Source organism: Ranitomeya variabilis, chromosome 3 (assembly GCF_051348905.1).
Source record: "Ranitomeya variabilis isolate aRanVar5 chromosome 3, aRanVar5.hap1, whole genome shotgun sequence".
In the NCBI taxonomy this organism is placed as follows: Eukaryota; Metazoa; Chordata; class Amphibia; order Anura; family Dendrobatidae; genus Ranitomeya; species Ranitomeya variabilis.
In genome coordinates, this window is record NC_135234.1 from 243785484 (window position 1) to 243808103 (window position 22620).

At 45.9% G+C, this 22620-nt stretch overlaps 1 protein-coding gene across 1 annotated transcript in view; it reads left to right on the forward strand.

The window, feature by feature from the left end:
* The first annotated feature begins 13108 nt into the window (after positions 1 to 13108).
* Positions 13109 to 22620, forward strand: part of CYB5R1 (cytochrome b5 reductase 1) — a 282834-nt gene continuing 273322 nt past the window's right edge. Inside the window, exons 1-2 of the mRNA XM_077299540.1 lie at positions 13109 to 13240; positions 19296 to 19368. Of these exons, the coding sequence (XP_077155655.1) occupies positions 13121 to 13240; positions 19296 to 19368 (193 nt within the window). The 5' untranslated portion in view covers positions 13109 to 13120. The remainder of the gene's footprint in view (positions 13241 to 19295; positions 19369 to 22620) is intronic.

Here is a 22620-nt window from a genome sequence, read left to right on the forward strand (position 1 = left end):
CCTTGATTACATGGGCTTTAACACTGCCCGTTGGTGCTCGGAAGTGCTGGCTGCACAGAGAAAAACACTCACCACTGTGTCAGTGGGGTTCAGTAACGTCAGCTGTTCCCCTGCTGTGTAGCCGGCAACGTGTCCTGCAAACGCCACGCAGACACAACAGACAATAAGCTGCCTCCAGTGCAGGCTTCGGCCTACACTCTGCTCCCCCTGCTGACTCTTGGCTCCAACACTTCTAGTTGGGGCTCTAGGAAGACAATCTTGAATAGGTCCCCCTGGTTCCAGTACCGTCAGCTGGTTCCGGGCAGAGCCCTTAGCTTAGGTGCCTCCTTCTGGGTATCCGAGTTCCACCAACGTCAGGTGGTCCTTGGTAGTGCTTTCTGGCACGGGTACCTCCTGCTTAGTAACCGGGTTCCAGTAACGTCAGCTGGTCCTCGGTAGTTCCATTGGCTCTTGGACCTTCGGGTAGCCATCCGAGTTCCAGTTCCATCAGCTGGTTATCAGCATTTTCTCAGCCTTCTTGTACCTTCTGCTACATTTCCAAGTTCAAGACCATAAAGACGACGACCCGGAAGACCGAGAAGCAGAAGAACAAGAGGCTGCAGAACAAAGAGCAGAAGAACATTAAGCACAAGACTAAACATCAGAGCAAAAGATATTATCTAAATTATAAGCAGAAGAAGACTAAGCAGTGTATGGGGGTGAGTCCATTGCTCCTCGTGATGCCCCTGGAAAAAGCCTGCTGCTGCAGGCCTAACTGAACGCAGACAAATCCTGTTGTAACTCTTTTGTGACAGGCAGAATGGAAGGTGTAATCTTCAAACTGTTATAGATAACAACTACAGGAATGCCTGTCACAAATAAGAATATGACGAAGAAGTAGAATATGAAGAAGAATAATAGTTTAATAAAAAGAATATGAAGAATGTAACAAAAAAAAATAATAGGTAGAAGATGAAGATGAATAAGGTGAAGAAGAAGTTGATGTCAAAGATGCTGTTGCTGAGGATGATGAAGAAGAAAGTGTCGGAGAAGTAAAAAAGAAGGTGAAGGGCATGGAAGTAGTGAAACATCAATATCTGACAAAATAAAAAAAATCTTAACATAGTCAATATCTTTGTAACTCCGAGCGTCTTAAAAAAAAAAATTAAAATTCCTGCTATTCTATTTGATTGGGCTAAACCTCTATGCCTTTAATGTCTCCGCCACCTCCCCCAATACATCCTACATTATTCTTAGTTGTTTTCCTTCATATAGAATGAACCTACAAGGAAAGAAAGGGTTTATTTTAATTCCGATATTTTGGTCCCATTGACTTGCATTGGAATCGGGTATCGGTATTGGCGATAGACGATATTTTTTTAATATCGGCCAATCCAATCCGATACCGATACTTTACGATATCGGAAGGTATCGCTCAACACTAGTGCTAAGCATCTCTGGGAACTCCTTCAAGACTGTTGGAAGACTATTTCCGGTGACTACCTCTTGAAGCTCAGCAATAGAATGCCAAGAGTGTGCAAAGCAGTAATCAAAGCAAAAGGTGGCTACTTTGAAGAACCTAGAATGTAAGACATATTTTCAGTTGTTTCACACTTTTTTGTTAAGTATATATTTCCACATGTGTTAATTCATAGTTTTGGTGCCTTCAGTGTGAATGTACAATTTTCTTAGTCATGAAAATACAGAAAAAGCTATATACTGTATATAGGGCCGCATTTAGAGTTTCTGCTGCCCTAGGGACTTTTAGTGCTGCCTCCCCCATTGTTGAGTATGACACTATCGGCAGTGACTTTGGCAAAAAATCGCTGATGTGAAAGTAGCCTTTTGCAGCAGATCCGGCAGTTTTTTCGCATCTGCCGAGTAACGAATCACTTACGGCAGCACTGCGTTCGGCCTCATTCATTCCCTACGGGACTTGCAGACATGTGCGGCACTTGCGGTTTTGCCACGATCCGGCAAATGTGGTACTTGCAGCAATGGAAAAAACCTCTGCTAGCACTGTTTTTTTTGTCTCACCGCAAGTACAAAACCGCAAGTACCGCACATGTCCGCAAGTAGCCATCACTACCTGTCCCTGCACCTTGCTAGCTTATCCATAACCATCCCTCGCTGACCTAAAACTACACTATAAAGCTTTAGAAAAACAATTTATTAACTGACATATTCCTATGATAATGAGGGCTCCAGGCTACGGCGTAGACTGGGACGGGCAGTCTCCGGGTCTCCATTCGCTCTCTGTGTGCACACCCTCAGTCCCTGCCTCACTGCCTATGCTGTGCACAGACATTCCTCCAACAGACCCTGTAATCGCTGCTCGCAGTAGCATACCGGCAGAGGTGTATCTAGGGTTTCTGGCACCAGGGGAAATAATTCAGTTTGGCGCCCTCCTTCCCAAGGACATATGCGATTTGCACACTTAGTCATGTACCCACGAGCTCCTCTCCCTAATGCTCTCAATGTTCAGTGAAAAACAGAGAAGCAGAAGAGAAGCTCGTTGTCATAGGACAAGTATGAAAGTCGCATGTGAGTGAAGTGTCCATGTGACGACTACTGGAACCTGCAGAGCTGAATCCTGACATTGCAGTCTGAATTCTCACAACGAATGCACTGCACACTTTTAGGATTCTCCCGTGCCGGTGGACAGTCACTTCAGTACAAACATGCAATTTTTATACTTCTGAGCACATTCTGACTAGACGTGCCCGGCCTCGCTCAGTTCATTTTCATTGAGTGAGGCCGGGCACTATGTCTAGTCAGCACGTGACCACATGTATGAAAATCACCAGCACGAGAGAATCCTGATAGCGTGCAGAGCGCACTGTGAAAATTCAGAAGTCTGCAGTCATAAAGAATGACTGCAGACTCATCACATACTGTCTCCTCTCACATCCCCCAAGTTCACCATACTGTCTCCCAATATATTTACCCCCTCACTTTCTATACTGCCTGCTCACCTAACTCCCCATCCTGTGACTGCACACATCCCATCACCCTCACTCCCCGTACTCTGTCCACATACATTTTTCACATCGCTACTCATACTGTGTCCACATACATTCCTCCGTTCGCTCCCCATACTGTCTGCACCCATCCCCCATACTGTTTCCTCATATAAGTAGAGTGCCCCCATGGGGCCGTGAGGTACTTGGTACCGGGTCCTGCGGTTCACAGGGGGATGTTTAAGAGTTGAATAACTATATACAGTCGTTTTCAGATTTGTTTTGTTCCCTTCTAGCAGTTTGCAAGGCACCAGCCGGTATCGAACACTTCCTGGCCAGGAAGGTGGGTATCCGGATCTTCTTCTGGTTCCAAGTAAACATCATGGGTTTGTCTCTCATGTATGGTCAAGTCATTAGCTGCTATCAAAGTTTGTGTAGCTTACAGTAAATACGGATGTCGGCTATTGCATTTGCCACAGCAGTGGTCTCAGTGATGGTGATTATGAACACAGTAGTAGTAGTGTTGGTTTGAGGGGTTGTTGGCGCTGTAACTGGAGGAATAGTGGTGGTATCCACTTTGACACTAGGTGGCGCTGTGGTGGGTAAACGTTTCCTAACATTTCGAGCGCACCAGCCCTTTTCATCCTTGTGTCGGGTGTAGGTCACATGATCCCCCCGGCATAGATCCCGTGCAGGATGTCCCTCCCGGAGATGAGATTCCACATCACAGCGGGTGTCATAGACTTTTGTCGGTAGCCTGGATTCCTGAATGAAACCCCAACCCCTTTTAGGGTAGAAGGCCACTACTACACCCCATCTGGCTGGAAGATTGTCCTGTGTTTTACGTTGAGCTTCATGCTCCTTTCTCTCTTTCCATTTTAATATCAGGCATTGTTTATATTCCTCCCAGGTGAGGACTCCGATATAGGACCCTCCCGCTTGGGCCTTCCCAGTGGACCCGCTCAACCCGGCTCTCAGAGCGTCCCATCGGAAGATCACCCCCTCAGGGCTCACGTCCAGTGGTATGCCCTCGGGTGCTAGGAGCAGGGTTAGTGTCTCGTCGGTGGTGTTGGGAGTCACTGGAGCAGGAGTGAAGGCTGGGGTCTGGTCATAGTCTGGGAGAGGGACGGTCACTGGAGCGGGATCGGTCACTGAGGCAGGGTCGCTTTCGGTACCTGCGTCTGATGTGGTCTGGTCTGCTCTGCTGATGAGGACGCTGGAGTCAGCTGTGGCACGGACTGCGACTCCTCCAGCGTGATCATCCTGCACTTCCATTTCCTCACTGCGGTCAGCTCTGTGTTCCGGAACTGGCGGCTCAGCTCCTCCACCTGCGGCTTCAGGAAGTCCGGATCCTCCAGCAGCGGTGAGTCCGAGTCCTCCTCCAGTGGCTCGAGACGGTCCTGGGTCACTTCGTCGTTGTTCAGATACCCGCTTGTCGCCATCCCTGCTCTTGGATCTGCGGACGACCACGCATTCTGCTCCTCCATTTTCTGGGGGCGGAACTCCTCCTTCTGGTTCCTGCCATTGCAAATCAGGAGGCGGACCTCTTTGGCAGATGGGCAGATCCTCATTGAGTAATAGCATTCGTAAGGGGCATTCATGTTCGCCCGCCTTTCTTCTCCGGCGCTCCTCGAGGCGCTGTAATGGCGGCAGTCATGGTGGGAATTTTTGGCGGTATATCACAGTTCATTAGTCATACAATCCTTTAGCACAAATCACGGTTAGGCACAGTTCTGGCACAGTCCTTAGGCGCACATGACCCAATTTTCAGGCTTTAGTAGATCCTGTTCGTGACGCCAAAGTTGGAGCGCCCCCATGGGGCCGTGGGGTGCTCGGTACTGGGTCCTGCAGTTCACAGGGGGATGTCACAGTGGCTGACCCGGTCCGTGGCCCTGGGATGTCCGTGTAAAAGGGAAAGGTCTTTAAGGGGAATGTTCGTGACACCACCTGTGATATTCGGTCAGGGTGACCGACGCTGCTTTAAGGGGTCCACTGGGGTAATGTTATGGAAGCTAGATGGAATACCTTCCCACAGGTGAAGTATGTCCCCAGGGCTTCCTGGTGTGTAGATGGTGGATGGTGAGAGGCGCAGAGAAGAACGAGGACACAAGGTTGCAGTCTCTTTACCTTTACTGAAGACGTCAGCATCCACAGTCCAGGGCACCAGATCACATGGCAGGCAGAGTCCGGCCGGTTTGGAGGCAAGTCCAGAGTCCCCTTGTCCAGGTGGAAATCAATAGCCTTCCTTTGAGCTGTAGTGGTGTAGTCCCTTACTGCCTATAGCTTCACATAAGGGTCTCACAGATGTGGTGTCTCTCTCTCTGTCCCCCATATAGGATAGGACAAACCCGTATGACTGGTGGCTTGAGGCTGTTTATAGGGACTCTAGCACGCCCCAGCCTCTGAGGGGTGCCACCGTGCCTCCTGGGTGTAGGGGCGGTCAGGTAACCTGCAATTAGCTGTCCTGCCGGTCTCTGGAGCAAAGCATAAAGGTCTTTACTCCCTCGGTGTTCCAGCCACCGGGCTTCTGCGCCTCAGAAGGTGGCAGCCTGTGTAGGGCTGGTCCCCTTCTGGTATCCTCTCCTTTGCTATGACTTCCTTCACGCTCGCTGCAATACAGTTCTGCCTTCTGAAAGTCTCTTTCTGGGAGCTGCAGTTCTGAGGGCATGCACAGCTCCTTGGACCCTCTGTCCACCTCACAATACTGTCTGGAACTCACTAACTCTCCCTACAGACTACCAGTTATATATATATATAGATAGATAGATAGATAGATAGATAGATAGATAGATAGATAGATAGATAGATAGATAGGAGTGACATAATAAATAGGAGCAGAAGCTCCCCCAGGTGGTCTGGAGTGTGAATGTGTTGCATATTTGTGATACCAGGATGCACTTATTCTTCTTAGCCTTCAAACACAGCATCACTCTCCCCGAGAGGAAAGCAATACTACTGCGATGACCAGAACTCTGGGGCGCCGCATATGCCCCCATTCCCCCATACTGTTTCCTCATATATGCCCCCATTCCCCTGTATTGCTCTTCATATTGTGTCCTCAAATCTTCCCCACACATTAATTCCCCCCATCCCCACTACAAATCTCCCCACACACAATAAATAATCCCATCTCCACTCCAAGTCTCACCCCACACATTAAACACCCCTATCCTCACTCCAATTCTCCCCACACATAATAAATCCCCCCCATCCCCACTTCAATTGTCCCCCCGTGCATTTAATCTTCGGTGTTGTCTGCTCCACTGGAGCACTTACCACCATTGTTCACCTCTGCACTGCGAGTGAGCGAAATCAGTAGCGTGATCACATGATCTGATCATGCTGCTCACATCGCTCTGACCCGGCAGTCAGAGCCTCAATTGTACTCACTTCTGTAAAATGCGGGTACAATTGACCCCTGGGCAGGGGTGGACACTGACAGCTTGGGGCCCCTGTGCAAGAACTGTGTCTGGGCCACCCTCCTTTTATGGCGACAAAGCTATATCAATATAGCCACACACACATACATGTGTATATATTACACACCGTATATACTAGAGTATAAGCTGAGAGACCTAATTTTGCCACGGAAAACTGGGCAAGCTTATTGACACGAGTATAAGCCGGGTATGTATTGTCCCCTCATTCCTATCCCAGTATATGTTGTCCCCCCATCCTGTCCTGCTCTGTGTGGCTCCCCCTGTTGTATGCATGGCTCCCCTGACCCATCTTGTATACATGGCTCCCCAGTCCCATCTTGTATACATGGCTCCCCTGTCCCATCTTGTATACATGGCTCACCAGTCCCATCTTGTATACATGGCTCACCAGTCCCATCTTGTATACATGGCTCACCAGTCCCATCTTGTATGCATGGCTCCCCCCTCCCATCTTGTAAACATGGCTCCCCCGTCCCATCTTTTATACATGGCTCCCGCTGTCCCATCTTCTATACATGGCTCCCCCTGTCCCATCTTGTATACATGGCTCCCCCTGTCCCATCTTGTATACATGGCTCCCCCTGTCCCATCTTGTATACATGGCTCCCCCTGTCCCATCTTGTATACATGGCTCCCCCTGTCCCATCTTGTATTCATGGCTCCCCCTGTCCCATCTTGTATACATGGCTCCCCCTGTCCCATCTTGTATACATGGCTCCCCCTGTCCCATCTTGTATACATGGCTCCCCCTGTCCCATCTTGTATACATGGCTCCCCCTGTCCCATCTTGTATGCATGGCTCCCCCTGTCCCATCTTGTATACATGGCTCCCCCTGTCCCATCTTGTATACATGGCCCCCTGTCCCATCTTGTATGCATGGCTCTCCCCTCCCATCTTGTAAACATGGCTCCCCCTGTCCCATCTTGTATACGTGTCCCCCTGTCCCATCTTGTATACATGGCTCCCCCCTCCCATCTTGTATACATGGCTCCCCCCTCCCATCTTGTATACATGGCTCCCCCCTCCCATCTTGTATGTGTGGCTCCCCCCTCCCATCTTGTATACATGGCTCCCCCCTCCCATCTTGTATACATGGCTCCCCTGTTCCATCTTGCATGCATGCCCCCCATCTTGTATACATGGCTCCCCTGTCCCATCTTGCATGCATGGCTCCCCTCCCATCTTGTATACATGGCTCCCCTGTTATGATCTGGTGGCCTAGGAGCAGCATGAGACGTACTCTGGAGAAGGTCGTACCTGTACTGACCGCAGACCCTGAACTTAACACCGCAACTAGAAGTAACCGTGGAATGTACCTAACACTCCCTAAACATCTCGACACAGCCGGAGGACTAAATACCCCTAGAGATAGAAAAGGGAAAACTATCTTGCCTCAGAGAAAATCCCCAAAGGATAGACAGCCCCCCACAAATATTGACTGTGAGAGGAGAGGGAAATAACATACGCAGACTGAAATCAGGATTTAGCAAAGGAGGCCGCTTCTAGCTAAATAGAAAGGATAGGACAGAGTACTATGCGGTCAGTATTAACACACTAAAAATATCCACCACAGAAAATACAAAAACTCCACATCTAACTAAAGATATGGAGGGTATATCTGCATCTCCAGAGATACCAGCTTGGCTGAACAAATCCTTATACAGACCAAGCTGGACAAGACAAAACATGAAAAAGAACTGAACAATAAGGCCCACAGCATGTGGACTGCAAAAAACAAGGCCAGAACTTATCTTTGTAGAAATGAACAGCAAAGCAGGAGAGACCAGGCAGAGATGTGAATCCTCCAGGAACAATGGACAACTGGCACTGACTAAAGGGTCAAGCAAGACTAAATAGCCCAGTCAGAATTGCAAAAAGTGGACACACCTGATGAATGCTGCGATCCAGAGACAGCAGCGCTACCACTTATAACTACCGGAGGGAGCCCAAGAGCAGAATTCACAACACTCCCCCCTCCCATCTTGGATACATAGCTCCCCCCTCCCATCTTGTATACATAGCTTCCCCCGTCTTGTATACATGGCTCCCCCTCCCATCCTTGTATACATGGCCCCCCTGTCCCATCTTGTATGCATGGCTCCCCCATCTTCATTCGTCCTTCTCCTCCCCATCCTCCTTCTCCTCCCTCATCCTCCTTCTCCTCCCCATCCTCCTTCTCCTCCCCATCGTCCTTGTCCTCCCCCGTTCTTCTTCTCCTCCCCCATCCTCCTTCATCCTCCCCTGGCCATCATACTCACTGTAACAAATGGAAACAGAGGCACAGAAGTTGAAGTTCACATTCGTTTTTATTAGGATTTAACGTGGAACCTCAGGATCACGGTCCGGGGGGGGCTCCGAAGGGGGCGTGACTACATGAGCCCCAGACACCCGTGGTAAGTCCCCTCGAACGGGGCCAGAATGGAATGCCTGGGGGACATGGGGGCTACCTCCAGTTAGACCCCAAACTCGTAGCAGCTATCTCAGCGGGACAAATGGACAAACATAGTTAGCGGGAGATGTGGAGCTAACCAGGTGACACTGGGTGGACGGGTAGAAGCAGGTTCCAGTGGTACTGGCATTGTCCAGAGATGAGGATGGCAGATTGGCGGGATGAGATGGATCTGGTGTAGACAGAGCGAACGTCGTCCAAGATAGCCGGGTAACCAGTAGCTGATGATATGTAGAGACAGAGAGTATAAGCAGAGCACTGGCAGAGAACTTCAGAAACAGAAGCACATGCTGACTGGAACCGGAAGAAGCAACAGTGGATACTTGTTGCTCCGGCGCCCTCCCTATGGTGGAGGAGCTAGAAATAGCAACGAACAACACGCCATTGGCCAGAAGCACCTTTTTAAAAAATGGCCTTCCAACAATCTTGAAGGAGTTCCCAGAGATGCTTAGCACTTGTTGGCCCTTTTGCCTACACTCTGCAGTCCAGCTCACCCCAAACCATCTCGATTGGGTTCAGGTCTGGTGACTGTGGAGGCCAGGTCATCTGGTGTAGCACCCCATCACTCTCCCTCTTGGTCAAATAGCCCTTACACAGCCTGGAGGTGTGTTTGGGGTCATTGTCCTGTTGAAAAATAAATGATGGTCCAACTGAACACAAACCGGATGGAATAGCATGCCACTGCAAGATGCTTTGGTAGCCATGCTGGTTCAGTATGCCTTCAATTTTGAATAGTATTTTCCGGCGTATAAGACGACCCCCCAACTTTTCCAGTTAAAATATAAAATCTTCTTAAAAGTCGGGGGTCTTCTTATACGCCGTATGTCATCTTGTAGGGCCGGTGACTAATGTGCCTTTTGGGGGGGAGTGGTCCTGATGACGAAGAGGGGGCGTCTCACAGGAAAGTGTGAGTGGAGTATCCCCCATTACCTCATTGTAGCTGCAGCGTGGGGTCTCTGTGCTGGGGAGAGGCGGCGGCTGCTGCTCCTCTTTGTGCCGCGTGGGTGCTGTGCTGTGGGGTGGCGGCTCCTCTTCGTGCAGCGTCAGGGCTCTGTCCTGTGGGGCGGCGTATCTTCGTGCAGAGTCAGTCGGGGCTCTTCCGGCATTTTCTCAAAGCCCGGAGGCCCCGGCAGCTCCATTGCTGCGATGCGGTGGCCTCTGGGAAAATGGCCGCTGGGGGCGGCACATGCTCAGGTTCAGATCTTGTCTCACGAGATCTCGGGACGAGATATGAATCTGAGCATGCGCCACCCCCAGCGGCCGTTTTCCCGGAGGCCACCGCATCGCAGCAATGGAGCTGCCGGGGCCTCCGGGCTTTGAAGAAATGCTGGAGGAGCCCCGACTGACTCTGCACGAAGATACGCCACCGCCGCCCCACAGCACAGAGCCCCGACGCTGCACGAAGAGGAGCCGCCGCCTCACAGCACAGCACCCACGCGGCACAAAGAGGAGCAGCAGCCGCCGCCTCTCCCCAGCACAGAGACCCCACGCTGCAGCTACAATGAGGTAATGGGGGATACTCCACTCACACTTTCCTGTGAGACGCCCCCTCTTCGTCATCGGGACCACTCCCCCCACCCACCATATACACATTGGTGTCTGCACTCGGCGTACAAGACGACACCCGGCGTATAAGACGACCCCCGACTTATAAGATTTTCAGGGGTTAAAAAGTCGTCTTATACGCCGGAAAATATGATAAATCCCCAACAATGTCACCAGCAAAGCACCCCCATATCATCACACCTCCTCCATGCTTCCCAGTGGGAACCAGGCATGCAGAGTCCATCCGTTCACCTTTTCTGCATCACACAAAGACATGGTGGTTGGAACCAAAGATCTCAAATTTGGACTCATCAGACCAAAGCACAGATTTCCACTGGTCTAATGTCCATTCCTTGTGTTCTTTAGCCCAAACAAGTCTCTTCTGCTTGTTGCCTGTCCTTAGCAGTGGTTTCCTAGCAGCTGTTTTAGCACGAAGGCCTGCTGCACAGAGTCTCCTCTTAACAGTTGTTGTAGAGATGTGTCTGCTGCTGGAACTCTGTGTGGCATTGACCTGGTCTCTAATCTGAGCTGCTGTTAACCTGTGATTTCTGAGGCTGGTGACTCGGATACACTTCTCAGAAGCAGAGGTGACTCTTGGTCTTCCTTTGCTGGGGCGGTCCTCATGTGAGCCAGTTTCTTTGTAGAGCTTGATGGTTTTTGCCACTGCACTTGGGAACACTTTCAAAGTTTTCCCAATTTTTCGGACTGACTGACCTTCATTTATTAAAGTAATGATGGCCACTCGTTTTTCTTTACTTAGCTGCTTTTTTTCTTGCCAGAAAACAAATTCCAACAGTCTATTCAGTAGGACTATCAGCTGTGTATCCACCAAACTTCTGCACAACACAACTGATGGTCCCAACACCATTTATAAGGCAAGAAATCCCACTTATTAAACTTGACAGGGCACACCTGTGAAGTGAAAACCATTCCCGGTGACTACCTCTTGAAGCTCATCAAGAGAATGCCAAGAGTGTGCAAAGCAGTAATCAAAGCAAAAGGTGGCTACTTTGAAGAACCTAGAATAGAAGACATATTTTCAGTTGATTCACACTTTTTTGTTAAGTATATAATTCCACATGTGTGAATTCATAGTTTTGATGCCTTCAGTGTGAATGTACAATTTTCATAGTCATGAAAATACAGAAAAATCTTTAACCCTGCTGTTCTGTTCGGTCAAAAATGACCGTTTTTGAACTTTGATATTTTTAAAAAAATTCATTATGCGGTTCTGAAACTTATGGTTACTTCGATTTTCCTAATTAGAGGGGTTCTTTCTAAGGGTACTTTTTTTTTTTTTGGTTTAGTTTTTGCGCCACATTTTTTTTTACACTTGTACTGTTCCCGATCAAAAATGACCAAATAGCATTTTATGCTATTTCAGCCATTTTTTGAGTAAAACAAATGAGTTATAATTTCTTTTGAGACTACTTATTGCATCTACTATTGTTTATGAAGTAAACAGTTGCTTTAGGTGCAGATTTACACATGCTTTCAGTACAAACCATACTCATTGGCTTTCAGTACAGTTCTGTGCAAATTTTTTTCTCTATATGTTATTTACCCTGCTTTTTTTATTTTCCTTGTGCTGGTTCTCTGTGCAAAGCAGACCTTGTGGTGTTGGAGCCCAGGGTGTGGTGTCTGGTGTCTCTTATCTTATCAGTAAGTAAGCAGTTCAGCCAGCCATTTCAAATTCAAATGCATATGAGCTTTATTGGCAGGACTAAGTACACACAGCATATGGTAAAAACACAGGGGTGGGGAAGGGAGGCATATAGAGGTCCAGGATATATCAGACTCCTTTGTTGAAAAAACAAGCCTGAGCTTCAACAAGGTATTCTCAGCAAAAGAGGTGGTGTACATAGTTCCATGTTTTATTTCACTCAAGACACAACACTGTTTTTTTTTATTATTTTTACTATTTACTATTACTATTTTTTTCAAAATGGTTGCACGCAGTTAAATTTTATACTATAGTTAATTTTAGTTATAGTTACAGTTAGTTATAGTTGTTATAGTAGTAGTAGTAGTAGTTGTTATAGTTAGTTAAGCTCAAATTTGTAATTTCTGTGCAGAATTCAATAAGCCCTTGTAACCTTTATAAACACAAAATAAATAAAAAAAATTGAGTTTTTTACATATTTTTTTTTATAATGACCAACCATGTTCACATACAGTATAATAATGTAACAGGTATTCCAAAAAAATTTTTTAAGTAGCTAAAAGTAGCTAAAAAATTGGAGGCAGCACACCGCTTATAGTGAAAAGGAGCTTTTTAATCAGCCCAGAAGGCGACGTTTCGGTCCCAACAGGAACCTTTCTCAAGCTTGAGAATGGTTTCTGTTGGGATTGAAACGTCGCCTTCTGGGCTGATTAAATAACTCCATTTCACTACAAATGGTGTGCTGCCTCCAATTTTTCTGGATTTTTATAATTGAGGTTTGGTATCTGCCTGGGGGCTCTGCACCCGGACTCTTTCTTTGTGCTGCTCTAATTTATATATATATATATATATATATATATATATATATATATATATATATATATATATAAGAAAATTAATATTATATAAAATTATTATTAAAATTATATATATATATATATATATATATATATATATATATATATATATATATATTTAGTATTTTAATACTTCTGCCTGACTGTGCTTAACTTAAATATCACAATTTTGTTTGAGGATTTTGTTTCATTTTTCTAGGTAAAGGGGGCATTTTTAGCCATTGGTATGGTCCTGTTAACTATGTTTGGTGTGGCTGCAGGAAATTACATGATCAATAAAAAAAGGAGATGTGTGACATTCCAGGATCCAAACAAAAAATACAAATTACGACTCACTCACAAAATGGTAAGTATTCTTCATCCATAATCAACTCCTTTTTTAAAAAAAAATATATCTTATGCTTATTTATGAAAATTCATCCTATTTTTAAGTAGAGACTAGTGATGAGCGAACGTGCATGCCACTACGCGGTATTCGCCCGAGTATCACTATGCTCGGTGTACTTGGCAAGCACCAAGTATTTCTGGGATTATTCTGCAGGAGCTCAGGTCTACTCCTTTTAATTTTGGCACTTTAGAGAGGGCCAATCATTATGCAGGGATTGCCTGCCACGCACTGTAATACCGCAGCCATCTTTGTTGTGGTATTACACTGATTGGCTGGCTGCACAGCGTCATCAGGTCTATAAGAGACCTGGCGCTGCCCTGCTCCAGACTCAACTAGCATAGAGAGAGCTGCTGCTGAGATAGGGTCAGATTCTTACATTTATTTGTTAGTGTGGGTCTACTAGTGTTCAATCCACAAATCCTGAGAAAGCAACAGTCCTTTTTAGGGCTAATTCAGGGGTACAGAGATTGCAGCGCTAGGGAGGCAGGGGAGTCTATGTGCACATATCCACATTAGTACAAGCCTGCAGGCACTGTATGTGAGTACATAGATCTCACTGCATACATCAAAAGGCTCCATTACTGTCTGCTGCTGGGTATTTTATATATACGTAGCTGCAGGTATCTGTGGCAATTTTTTTTTTTCTTGCGCCTTATACCTGCTAATTTTATTAGAAAGCAATCCATAGCCCCTTTTTTTCTACATTTATTTGCTTGGTCACGCTGCAGACTACAGCCAGGTCATTGCAATACAAGAACGTGAAAATCTACTGTAACAATTTAAATTTTTTTTTGGTTCCAGGCATCAGATGTGAGTGCGCAGAAAAATCTGCCCTTTTTTGGGGTACTATATTATTTTTTGGAGAGTCTTACAACATTTTTGGACACCATTTTGCTGCCCCAAAAATCTGTAGCTGGCCCAAAAATATTTAGCTACAGTTCTTAGTTCTTATATTTATCACTGTGATTTGTACGCCACACGCATTACGTATCATGGCGCTAAATATTTTACAATTTTAGTACTTCAATTTTTTTAAGTGTCATAGCCTACTTCAGCACCAAAGTGCTACACAGTAAGTGAGACCCTTTTTCCTGTAACAGCGCCCCCTGTTGGTGGCTGAGCGCAACTGCTCCACAGTTGCATTACAATATCACTGACCAACTACATTTTAAAAGGCAGTCTGCACTTTTTTTTCTCTGGTATGGATCCGCTCTGTACTTTGGCAGACCAGGTGGCTAACCTTACTCAGATGATTTCAGGAATTATCTATGGAGCACAGGGCCTTGGTTACTTCTCAGAAGCAGGTGCAGAGGGAGATGGCTGAGACAGTTTAGTTAACCCGGGGGACCTCCTCTTTCAGTAAGTCTGCTGAGGTGACTGACGTGTCTCTGCACTCTCTTGAACCTTTGGTGAAACTCCCTGACACCTTCTCTGGTGAGAGGGATAAGTTCCGCACGTTCAGGGAGGGTTGCAGATTATTATTTTCCCTTAAACCCCGATCTTCAGGGAATGAGAGTCAGCCAGTGGGGATAATCATATCTTTACTGAGGGAGGGTCCGCAGTCTTGGGCTTTTTTCTTACCCCCGACCACCCCTAAGAGAATGTCTGTTGATGAAGTTTTTTGAGGCTCTGGGCCTCATCTATGATGAACCAGACAGAGTCAGATTGGCAGAGGTCACAAATATGGATCTATCGCAAGGAAAGCTCTCATGGTACTGTTCGGGATTTCAGAGATGGTCTCCGGAGGTGTCCTGGGACAACTCGGCACTCAGGCGTCAGTTCCAGAGGGGAATGTCTGATCATTTAAAGGACGCTCTGGCTCTTCATCCTCCTCCTTGCTCTCTGTAAGAGGCCATGACTCAGGCCGTTCGTATGGATTGGAGATTATGGGTGAGATGAGTCGTACAACAGGAAACCCCTCTTCTTCCGGTTAAACCGGAACCTTCACAATCTGCTGAGCCAATGGAAGTAGGGGCCATCACCTTCAAGGAAAGGGAGCGGAGATGTCAACAGGAAGGCAAACTTTGTTTTTAGTGCGGTGCTCCAGGACATTAGAAGAAGGACTGTCCCTCCTGTCCTACTTCCAAGCTGTCGGGAAACGCCTAAGTCTGGGTAACTACCGAGGAGGTTTCCCAGACTCACAGGTATCATTTTCCGCATTCCTTAAAGTACTGTTAAAAGTGGATCTTGGGGTAGAGAACTGCTTCACTCCCACTTTGGCGTTTGTGGACTGTGGGTCATCCATGAACCTGATTGACTCTAAACTGGTGGCCAGCTGTAAGTTAGGGACAGTTAGGTTGGAGACCCCTATTAAAATAGTGGCCATTGACTCTACACCCCTCACCAAGGGCAGGGTTAATTTCATATTTAATGAGTTCACCCTCAAGGTGGAGGCCCTACACCAGGAGCGTATTTCATGTTTTGTCTTGGATAAGCTCCCGGCTGGCCTGGTGTTGGGGTTTCCTTGGTTGCAACTTCATAACCCAGTGATTGACTGGGGGTCCTAGGATATTGTGAAGTGGGGACCTAATTGTTCTGAAGCTTGTCTTATTACTATGTCTATGTCATCTGTCAGTCTGGAGGGTATTCCAGAGTACCTGAAGGACTTTACGGATGTATTCTCCGAAAAAGAGGCTGAGGTTTTGCCATCACACAGCCCATTTGATTGTACCATTGATCTTGTTCCTGATGCTAAATTGCCCAAGGCCCATTTGTATAATTTAACCGGTCCCAAGCACATGGCCATGAAGGAATGCATCTCTGAGAGTCTTCGCAAAGGGCACAATTGCCCTTCCATGCCCCCTGTGGCGGCTGGGTTCTTATTTGTGAAAAAGAAAGATGGTGGTTTGCACCACGCTTCGATTTCCGAGAGTGGAATAAGATCACTGTGAGAAATACATACCCTCTCCCACTTATCCCTGGTTTATACAACCAACTGTCTGGGGCTAAGTGGTTTTCTAAATTGGATCTTTGGGGGCATACAATCTCATCCATATATGAGAGGTGGATGAGTGGAAAACTGTGTTTCTCACCTCTGAGGGGCTGTTCGAAAATTTGGTTATGCCTTTTGGGGTGACTAATGCCCCGGCTGTTTTTCAAAATTTTAGCAACCATGTCTTTTCTGACTTTATAGGGTGCTGTTTGGTAGTGAACTGTCTCTTTGCTAAACCAGAGAAATGTTTGTTTTTAGTGCAGGAGTTGTTCTTTCTGGGGTTCGTCTTGTCTGCTGAAGGATTTCATATGGACCCTAGAAAGGTTCAGGCCATTGTGGACTGGGTCCAACCCAGGGATCTTAAAGGTCTTCACCGTTTCTTGGGGTTGGCTAACTATTAGTGGAAATTTATAAGGGTTTTTTCTCAAATTGTTATGCCCCTTCCTGATTTGACCTGAAAGGGGTCTGATATCAAGAATTGTCCTGCTCCTGCCGCAGTGGATTTTTTGGTGTTAAAGATGTGTTTCATGTCTGCCCTTGTATTGATTCAACCGGATCCATCTGAACTGTTTATTGTAGAGGTGGATGCCTCAGAGGTAGGTGTTGGGGCGGTATTGTCTCCGGGACCTGCCACTTTAACCAACTTAAGACCTTGTGCCTTCTTCTCGAAGAAATTCTCTTCTGCGGAAAAGAATTATGATGTAGGTAACAGAGAGTTATTGGCCATTAAACTAGCATTTGAAGAATGAAGGTATAGTTTAGAAGGGGCGGTCCATCGAATCACTGTGATTACAGATCATAAGAATCTGGCTTACATCGAGTCTGCCAAGAAGCTGACACCGAGACAGGTGAGATGGTCACCTTTTTTCTCTCGGTTTTAATTTTCTATTACCTTTAGGCCCAGTTCTAAAAACATCAAGGCTGATGCCTTATTCCATAGTCTGGACCAGATGTCACAGCCTGAACCTCCTTCCTCCATTCTTCAGCATGGTGTGGTTGTGGCTGGGTTGTCCTCAGTGTTGGAGGGAGAGATTCTTGAAGCTCAGTCTCTTGCTCCTTCGTCATTGCCGGTTAATAAGTTCTTTGTGCCCATTGAATTTTGTCTCAGGATATTTTGGAAGTTTCATAATTCTGCCCAGAGTGGACATGCGGGAATCTCAGCTACCCATAAGGCTATTTCTAGGTTGGTGGTCCTTGTTGGTTTTGAATGTGGTTAAGTTTGTGTCGTCCTGTGATGTATGTGCTCGTACTAAAAGTTCCCATAGCCGGCCGGGGAATTGGTGCCTTTGCCAATTCCTGATAGACCATGGACTCATCTGTCCATGGATTTTATCACCGATCTTCCTTCTTCTAGTGGTAAAATGGTCAATTCGGTGGTGGTGGACAGATTTAGTAAGCAGACGCATTTTGTACCTTTGACATGTCCACCTAATGCTGAGACGTTAGCTAAATTGCTTGTTGAACATGTGGTACAGTTGCATGGTGTGCCTATGAGTACGCTTTCTGACAGGGGAGTGCAATTTGTGTCCAAGTTCTGGAGGGCCTTTTGTAAAAGGTTGGGTATCTGTTTGACCTTTTCTTCTGCATATAATCCTGAATCTAATGGTCAGACAGAGAGAACCAATCAGTCCTTGGAACAAATCTTGCGTTGTTTGACCACTACCCGGCAGGACAATTGGTGTTCCTCTTTGCCTGTGGCTGAATTTGCTTTTAACAATCACATTAATCAGTCCACGGGTACCTCCCCTTTCTTCTGCAATTATGGGTTTCACCCTCATTTTGGGGAGTTTTCCCAACTGGATTCAGGGTGCCCTGGGGCTGATCTAGCTGTGCAACGTTTGGGGGAGGTGTGGCAGGAGGTTCAGTGGAATATTGGGGAGGCTCAGGGGAGATATAAATTCTTTGCTGACAAAAGGCGATCTGTGGTAGCCAGTATTCCGGGTTGGGGATAAGGTTTGGTTGTCCACCAGGATTATTAAGCTTAAAGTTCCTTCTGCTAAATTTGGGCCCAAGTTCATTGGCCCTTATGAGATTGTGGAGGTGGTCAATCCTGTGGCCTTTCATTTGCACCCTCCCCCATTTTTACAGATTCCCAACGTGTTCCATAAGGCTCTTTTAAAACCTTTACCATGATCCAGGTCGGGGTTTGCTTCTTGCTTCTCTTTTCCTGACCTGGTCATGGAGAGGTTAACCTTTCCTGCCTCTCTTTGGTTCTTGGGTGGCTATTTATTGGTGCTACTTTTGGTAGACTTTGTCAGTGATTGTTCTAATCCCTATACCCTAGTGATCCTTCTGCCTCTGACTTCCCGTGTGTGTCTGACCTGTTCCCTATCCCTGACTCAGTGTATGTTTGATGATTTCCCTACAGTGCATGACTCGGCTTGGATTTTTTTCTGTCTCTGGTAGTGCATTCCCTGATTGGCTTTTGACCCTCTGGCTCATACCTTGACTCCTCTTACTGTATCACATTTTGGATGCTGTGCTCCCGTCTGGCTCTGACTTTTGGCTCATCTCTGACCCCATGCTTTGCTGTGACCTCTGGTACTTCATCTCCATGTTTGCTGCTGACTTCGGCCTGTCTGACTACTGTCCCGCCTCCTGGTGGTGGCCTGCACTTCTGCACCGAAGTGCTACACAGTAAGTGCGATCCTTTTTCCCATAACAGCGCCCCCTGGTGGTGGCTGAGCGCAACTGCTCCACAGTTGCATTACGTTACACTAACTGTTTAAAGTTACTGCTGTATATAAATAGAATTATATCAATCCCTGACTGTTCCCAGCTCATGATCTCTGTTCGTTACATCCAGATGTCTGCATAAAAGTTACGTTTCAGATGTAAGCAAAAACACTAGTATATTCATTTTCATATTTCATTCATTTCATTTTATCAAGTGAATGCCATAATTCCTTACCTTAGTAACCAGTTATCAAGCAATGAATGTGAAGGCTGTCATCCCCTCCTACAACAGCTGACAGCATATTATATGAATGTAACAATTTAATTGTGATATCCTTTTCTATCATCTTCGGATCTCCTGAAACCCTTAATACATATTAACTGTTATTTGATTTTGGTTTGCAGGCTATAAATCATAATACACGGATATTTCGATTTGCTCTTCCATTCCTGAATCATACATTGGGACTTCCGCCAGGTAAGGGTATTAATTTAAAACATCATATTTTAAATTGAGAGCCTATTCTCAGGAAAGCCCATATACATTAGATTGTGAGGGATCATAATGATCAGTATTGTACTTCTGCCCTATTCACTTGAAAAGGACAAATTTAACATGCTGTACTGTTCCGGTCTATTTGAAAAATAGTTTGTGAAATTGCAGATTATTTATTATGAGGATCTGCAAATTGTGGTTACGTGAGGCTGGTTTCACACTTGCGTTTTGATCTGCAGCGTTTTTTAAAAAAACGCATTTGGTGCAAAACGCATGTAAACGCGTTTAAACGCTGCGTTTTTTAGACACATGCGTTTTTGCATGCAGAAAAAAAAGCGGCGTTTTGACGCGTTTACATGCGCTTTTTCCTGCGTTTGCGTTTTTTAAACGCATCCTGAGAAGTGTGTGACAGCTGCCAATCATCAAAATCAACTAGAAAACCCACTATTAATAGAATTAGCTAGGGTTAGGGTTAGGGTTAGGGTTAGGATCCCCAGGGTTAGGGTTAGGGGTAGTTTTTTATTAGAAGAATGTCCTGGTCACCAGGTCACTGATAAGCCACCCCCCACCATCAAGGTGATAAAGGGATCCAAACCCTAACCCTAACCCTACCCCTAAAACTACCCCTAACCCTACCCCTACCCCTAAACCTAACCCTAGGGATCCAAACCCTAACCCTAGGGATCCAAACCCTAACCCTAACCCTAACCCTAGGGATCCAAACCCTAACCATAACCCTAGGGATCCTAACCCTAACCCTACCCCTAAAACTACCCCTAACCCTACCCCTAACCCTAACCCTAGGGATCCTAACCCTAACCCTAAGGGTTAGGATCCTAACCCTAACCCTAAGGGTTAGGGTTAGGATCCCTAGGGTTAGGGTTAGGGTTAGGGTTAGGATCCCTAGGGTTAGTCTGCAGCCAATTGCAGTCTGTTAGTCAGCCAATTGCAGCCAATTACAGTCTGATTGCAGCCAATCAGACTGTACTGTATGTTATTTTGTTTCCCCGTTATGCCAGAAGGGCTGTGTTTGTTTATGTAATTTTGCACTGGTTTATGCAGTACATTTTTAAATAAACCAGTTGAATCTTAAACCAAAAGCGTTCCTGTGACTGCCTCTGTGAGTAGTTGAGTGAGCCAATCAGTGCAAATCCTCAGTACAGCTCCGTGTCAGACAAATCTGTACTATGTCATTGAGAACTGTTCCTTCTATGCTACACTAGTCCAAGATGAGTTATTTGAGATAGCTTACAAGTTCTTTCAGGTCTGCTTAGGTTATTTTCAGAGTTACAGTATCACCAGGCCATTGAAACGTATAGTTGTTTTGAATCAAATAAAGGTTTGAGGGCACTCTCTGAACTCCCTGAGCAGGAGAATATAATATCTGTCATACTCAAAGAATTAAAGGGCAAACATGTGCAGGTATGACAAGTGGTTCAGGTCATTTATTGACTACCAAGGGCTGTCAAGATTTTCCCTAAATGTGACCTGACAGATTCTTTTAACCTTCTCTGCATCTGAGGAGGCAACAGAGTAATTTTGAACACCTGTTAATGATTTTTTAACCTCTGTAATTCCAGCTCTACTTTTCCACTTAACATTTGGTAATTACATTTTTTGAGATTTACTCAATTTCTTTTGCAGTTTATCTTGACAGCTCCTTTTTTCTGCATTTATGCATTGTTACAAAAGAACTAAACCTGAACAAAAGTAAAAATGTTTAGGTTTCGCTAACTTCTATGGAACGTTCATTCTATACTATTGTTTATCCACTATGGACTGCCTTTCTTCATCAAAACCTGCTCAAGAAGCTTTTGCTCATCTAAAGAAGATTTATTTCTGCTTCAGAGCCCAGTTACCTGAACCCTACCCTACCATTTGTTGATGAATTTAATACTACCAAACTACTTGGAGGAATCATCCTTTCATCTATCGTGGTGATTTATAGCTAGAATTGGAAGAAGCAGTTGACCTATTTATGTATTTTAAGGATCACATAATTTAGAGTACTTTAGAACAGCAAGTAGTTGGGAACTCGCCAGACTCGACTCCAGACAAAGGAGTGGCTTCAGAACAACTCTGTGACCATTCTTCACTGGCCCAGTCAGAGCCCTGACCTGAACCCAATTGAGCATCTCTGGAGAGACCTGAAAATTGCTGTCCACCAACATTCACCATCGAACTTGACGGAACTTGGACATCTACTATATAATTGTCTAAGGGTCATTTCCGTCTTTCTGTCTGTCTTTCTATCTGTCTGTCTGTCTTTCTGTCTGTATTTCGGTCTGTCTGTCACAGAAATCCCAAGTCGCTGATTGGTCGCGGCAAAACGGACACGACCAATCAGCAACAGGCACAGTCCTATGCAGCATCAATAGTAAAAAGATCTAATGTTAAAAATAATCAAAAAATTAAAAATCATTATATACTCACCCTCTGTTGGCCTCACGCATCCAGCCTAGGCCTTTTCTTGCTCCTCGCGACGCTCCGGTGACCGGTCCATGCATTGCGGTCTCGCGAGATGATGACGTAGCGGTCTCGCAAAACCGCTAGGTCATCATCTTGCCAGACCACAATGCACTCTTGGGACCGGAACATCGCGAGGAGCATCGGTAAATGCCTCGGCTGGATCCGGGGGGGCCGACGGAGGGTGAGTATATAACTATTTTTTGATTTTAAATATTTTTTACACAGGAATATGGTGCCCACATTGCTATATACTATGTGGGCTGTGTTAGATACTGCATGGGCTGTGGTATATACTACATCTCTGTGCTATATACTATGGGGGCTGTGCTATATACTACGTGGCTGGGCAATATACTACATTGCTGTGCTCTATACTACGTGGCCTGTGTTATATACTGCATGGGCTGTGTTATATACTACGTCTCTGCTAAATACTACGTGGCTGTGCAACATATTACGTGGCTGTGCTATATACTACGTGGCTGTGGTATATATTATGTGGCTGGGCAATATACTACATTGCTGTGCTCTATAATATGTGGCCAGGGTTATATACTGCATGGACAGTGTTATATACTACATCTCTGTGCTATATACTACGTGGCTGTGCTATATACTACGTGGCTGTGCAATAAATTATGTGGCTGGGCAATATAGTACGTGTCTGTGCTATATACTATGTGTCTGTGCTATATACTACGTGTCTGTGCTATATACTACATCGCTGTGCTATATACTACGTGGCCTGTGTTATATACTGCATGG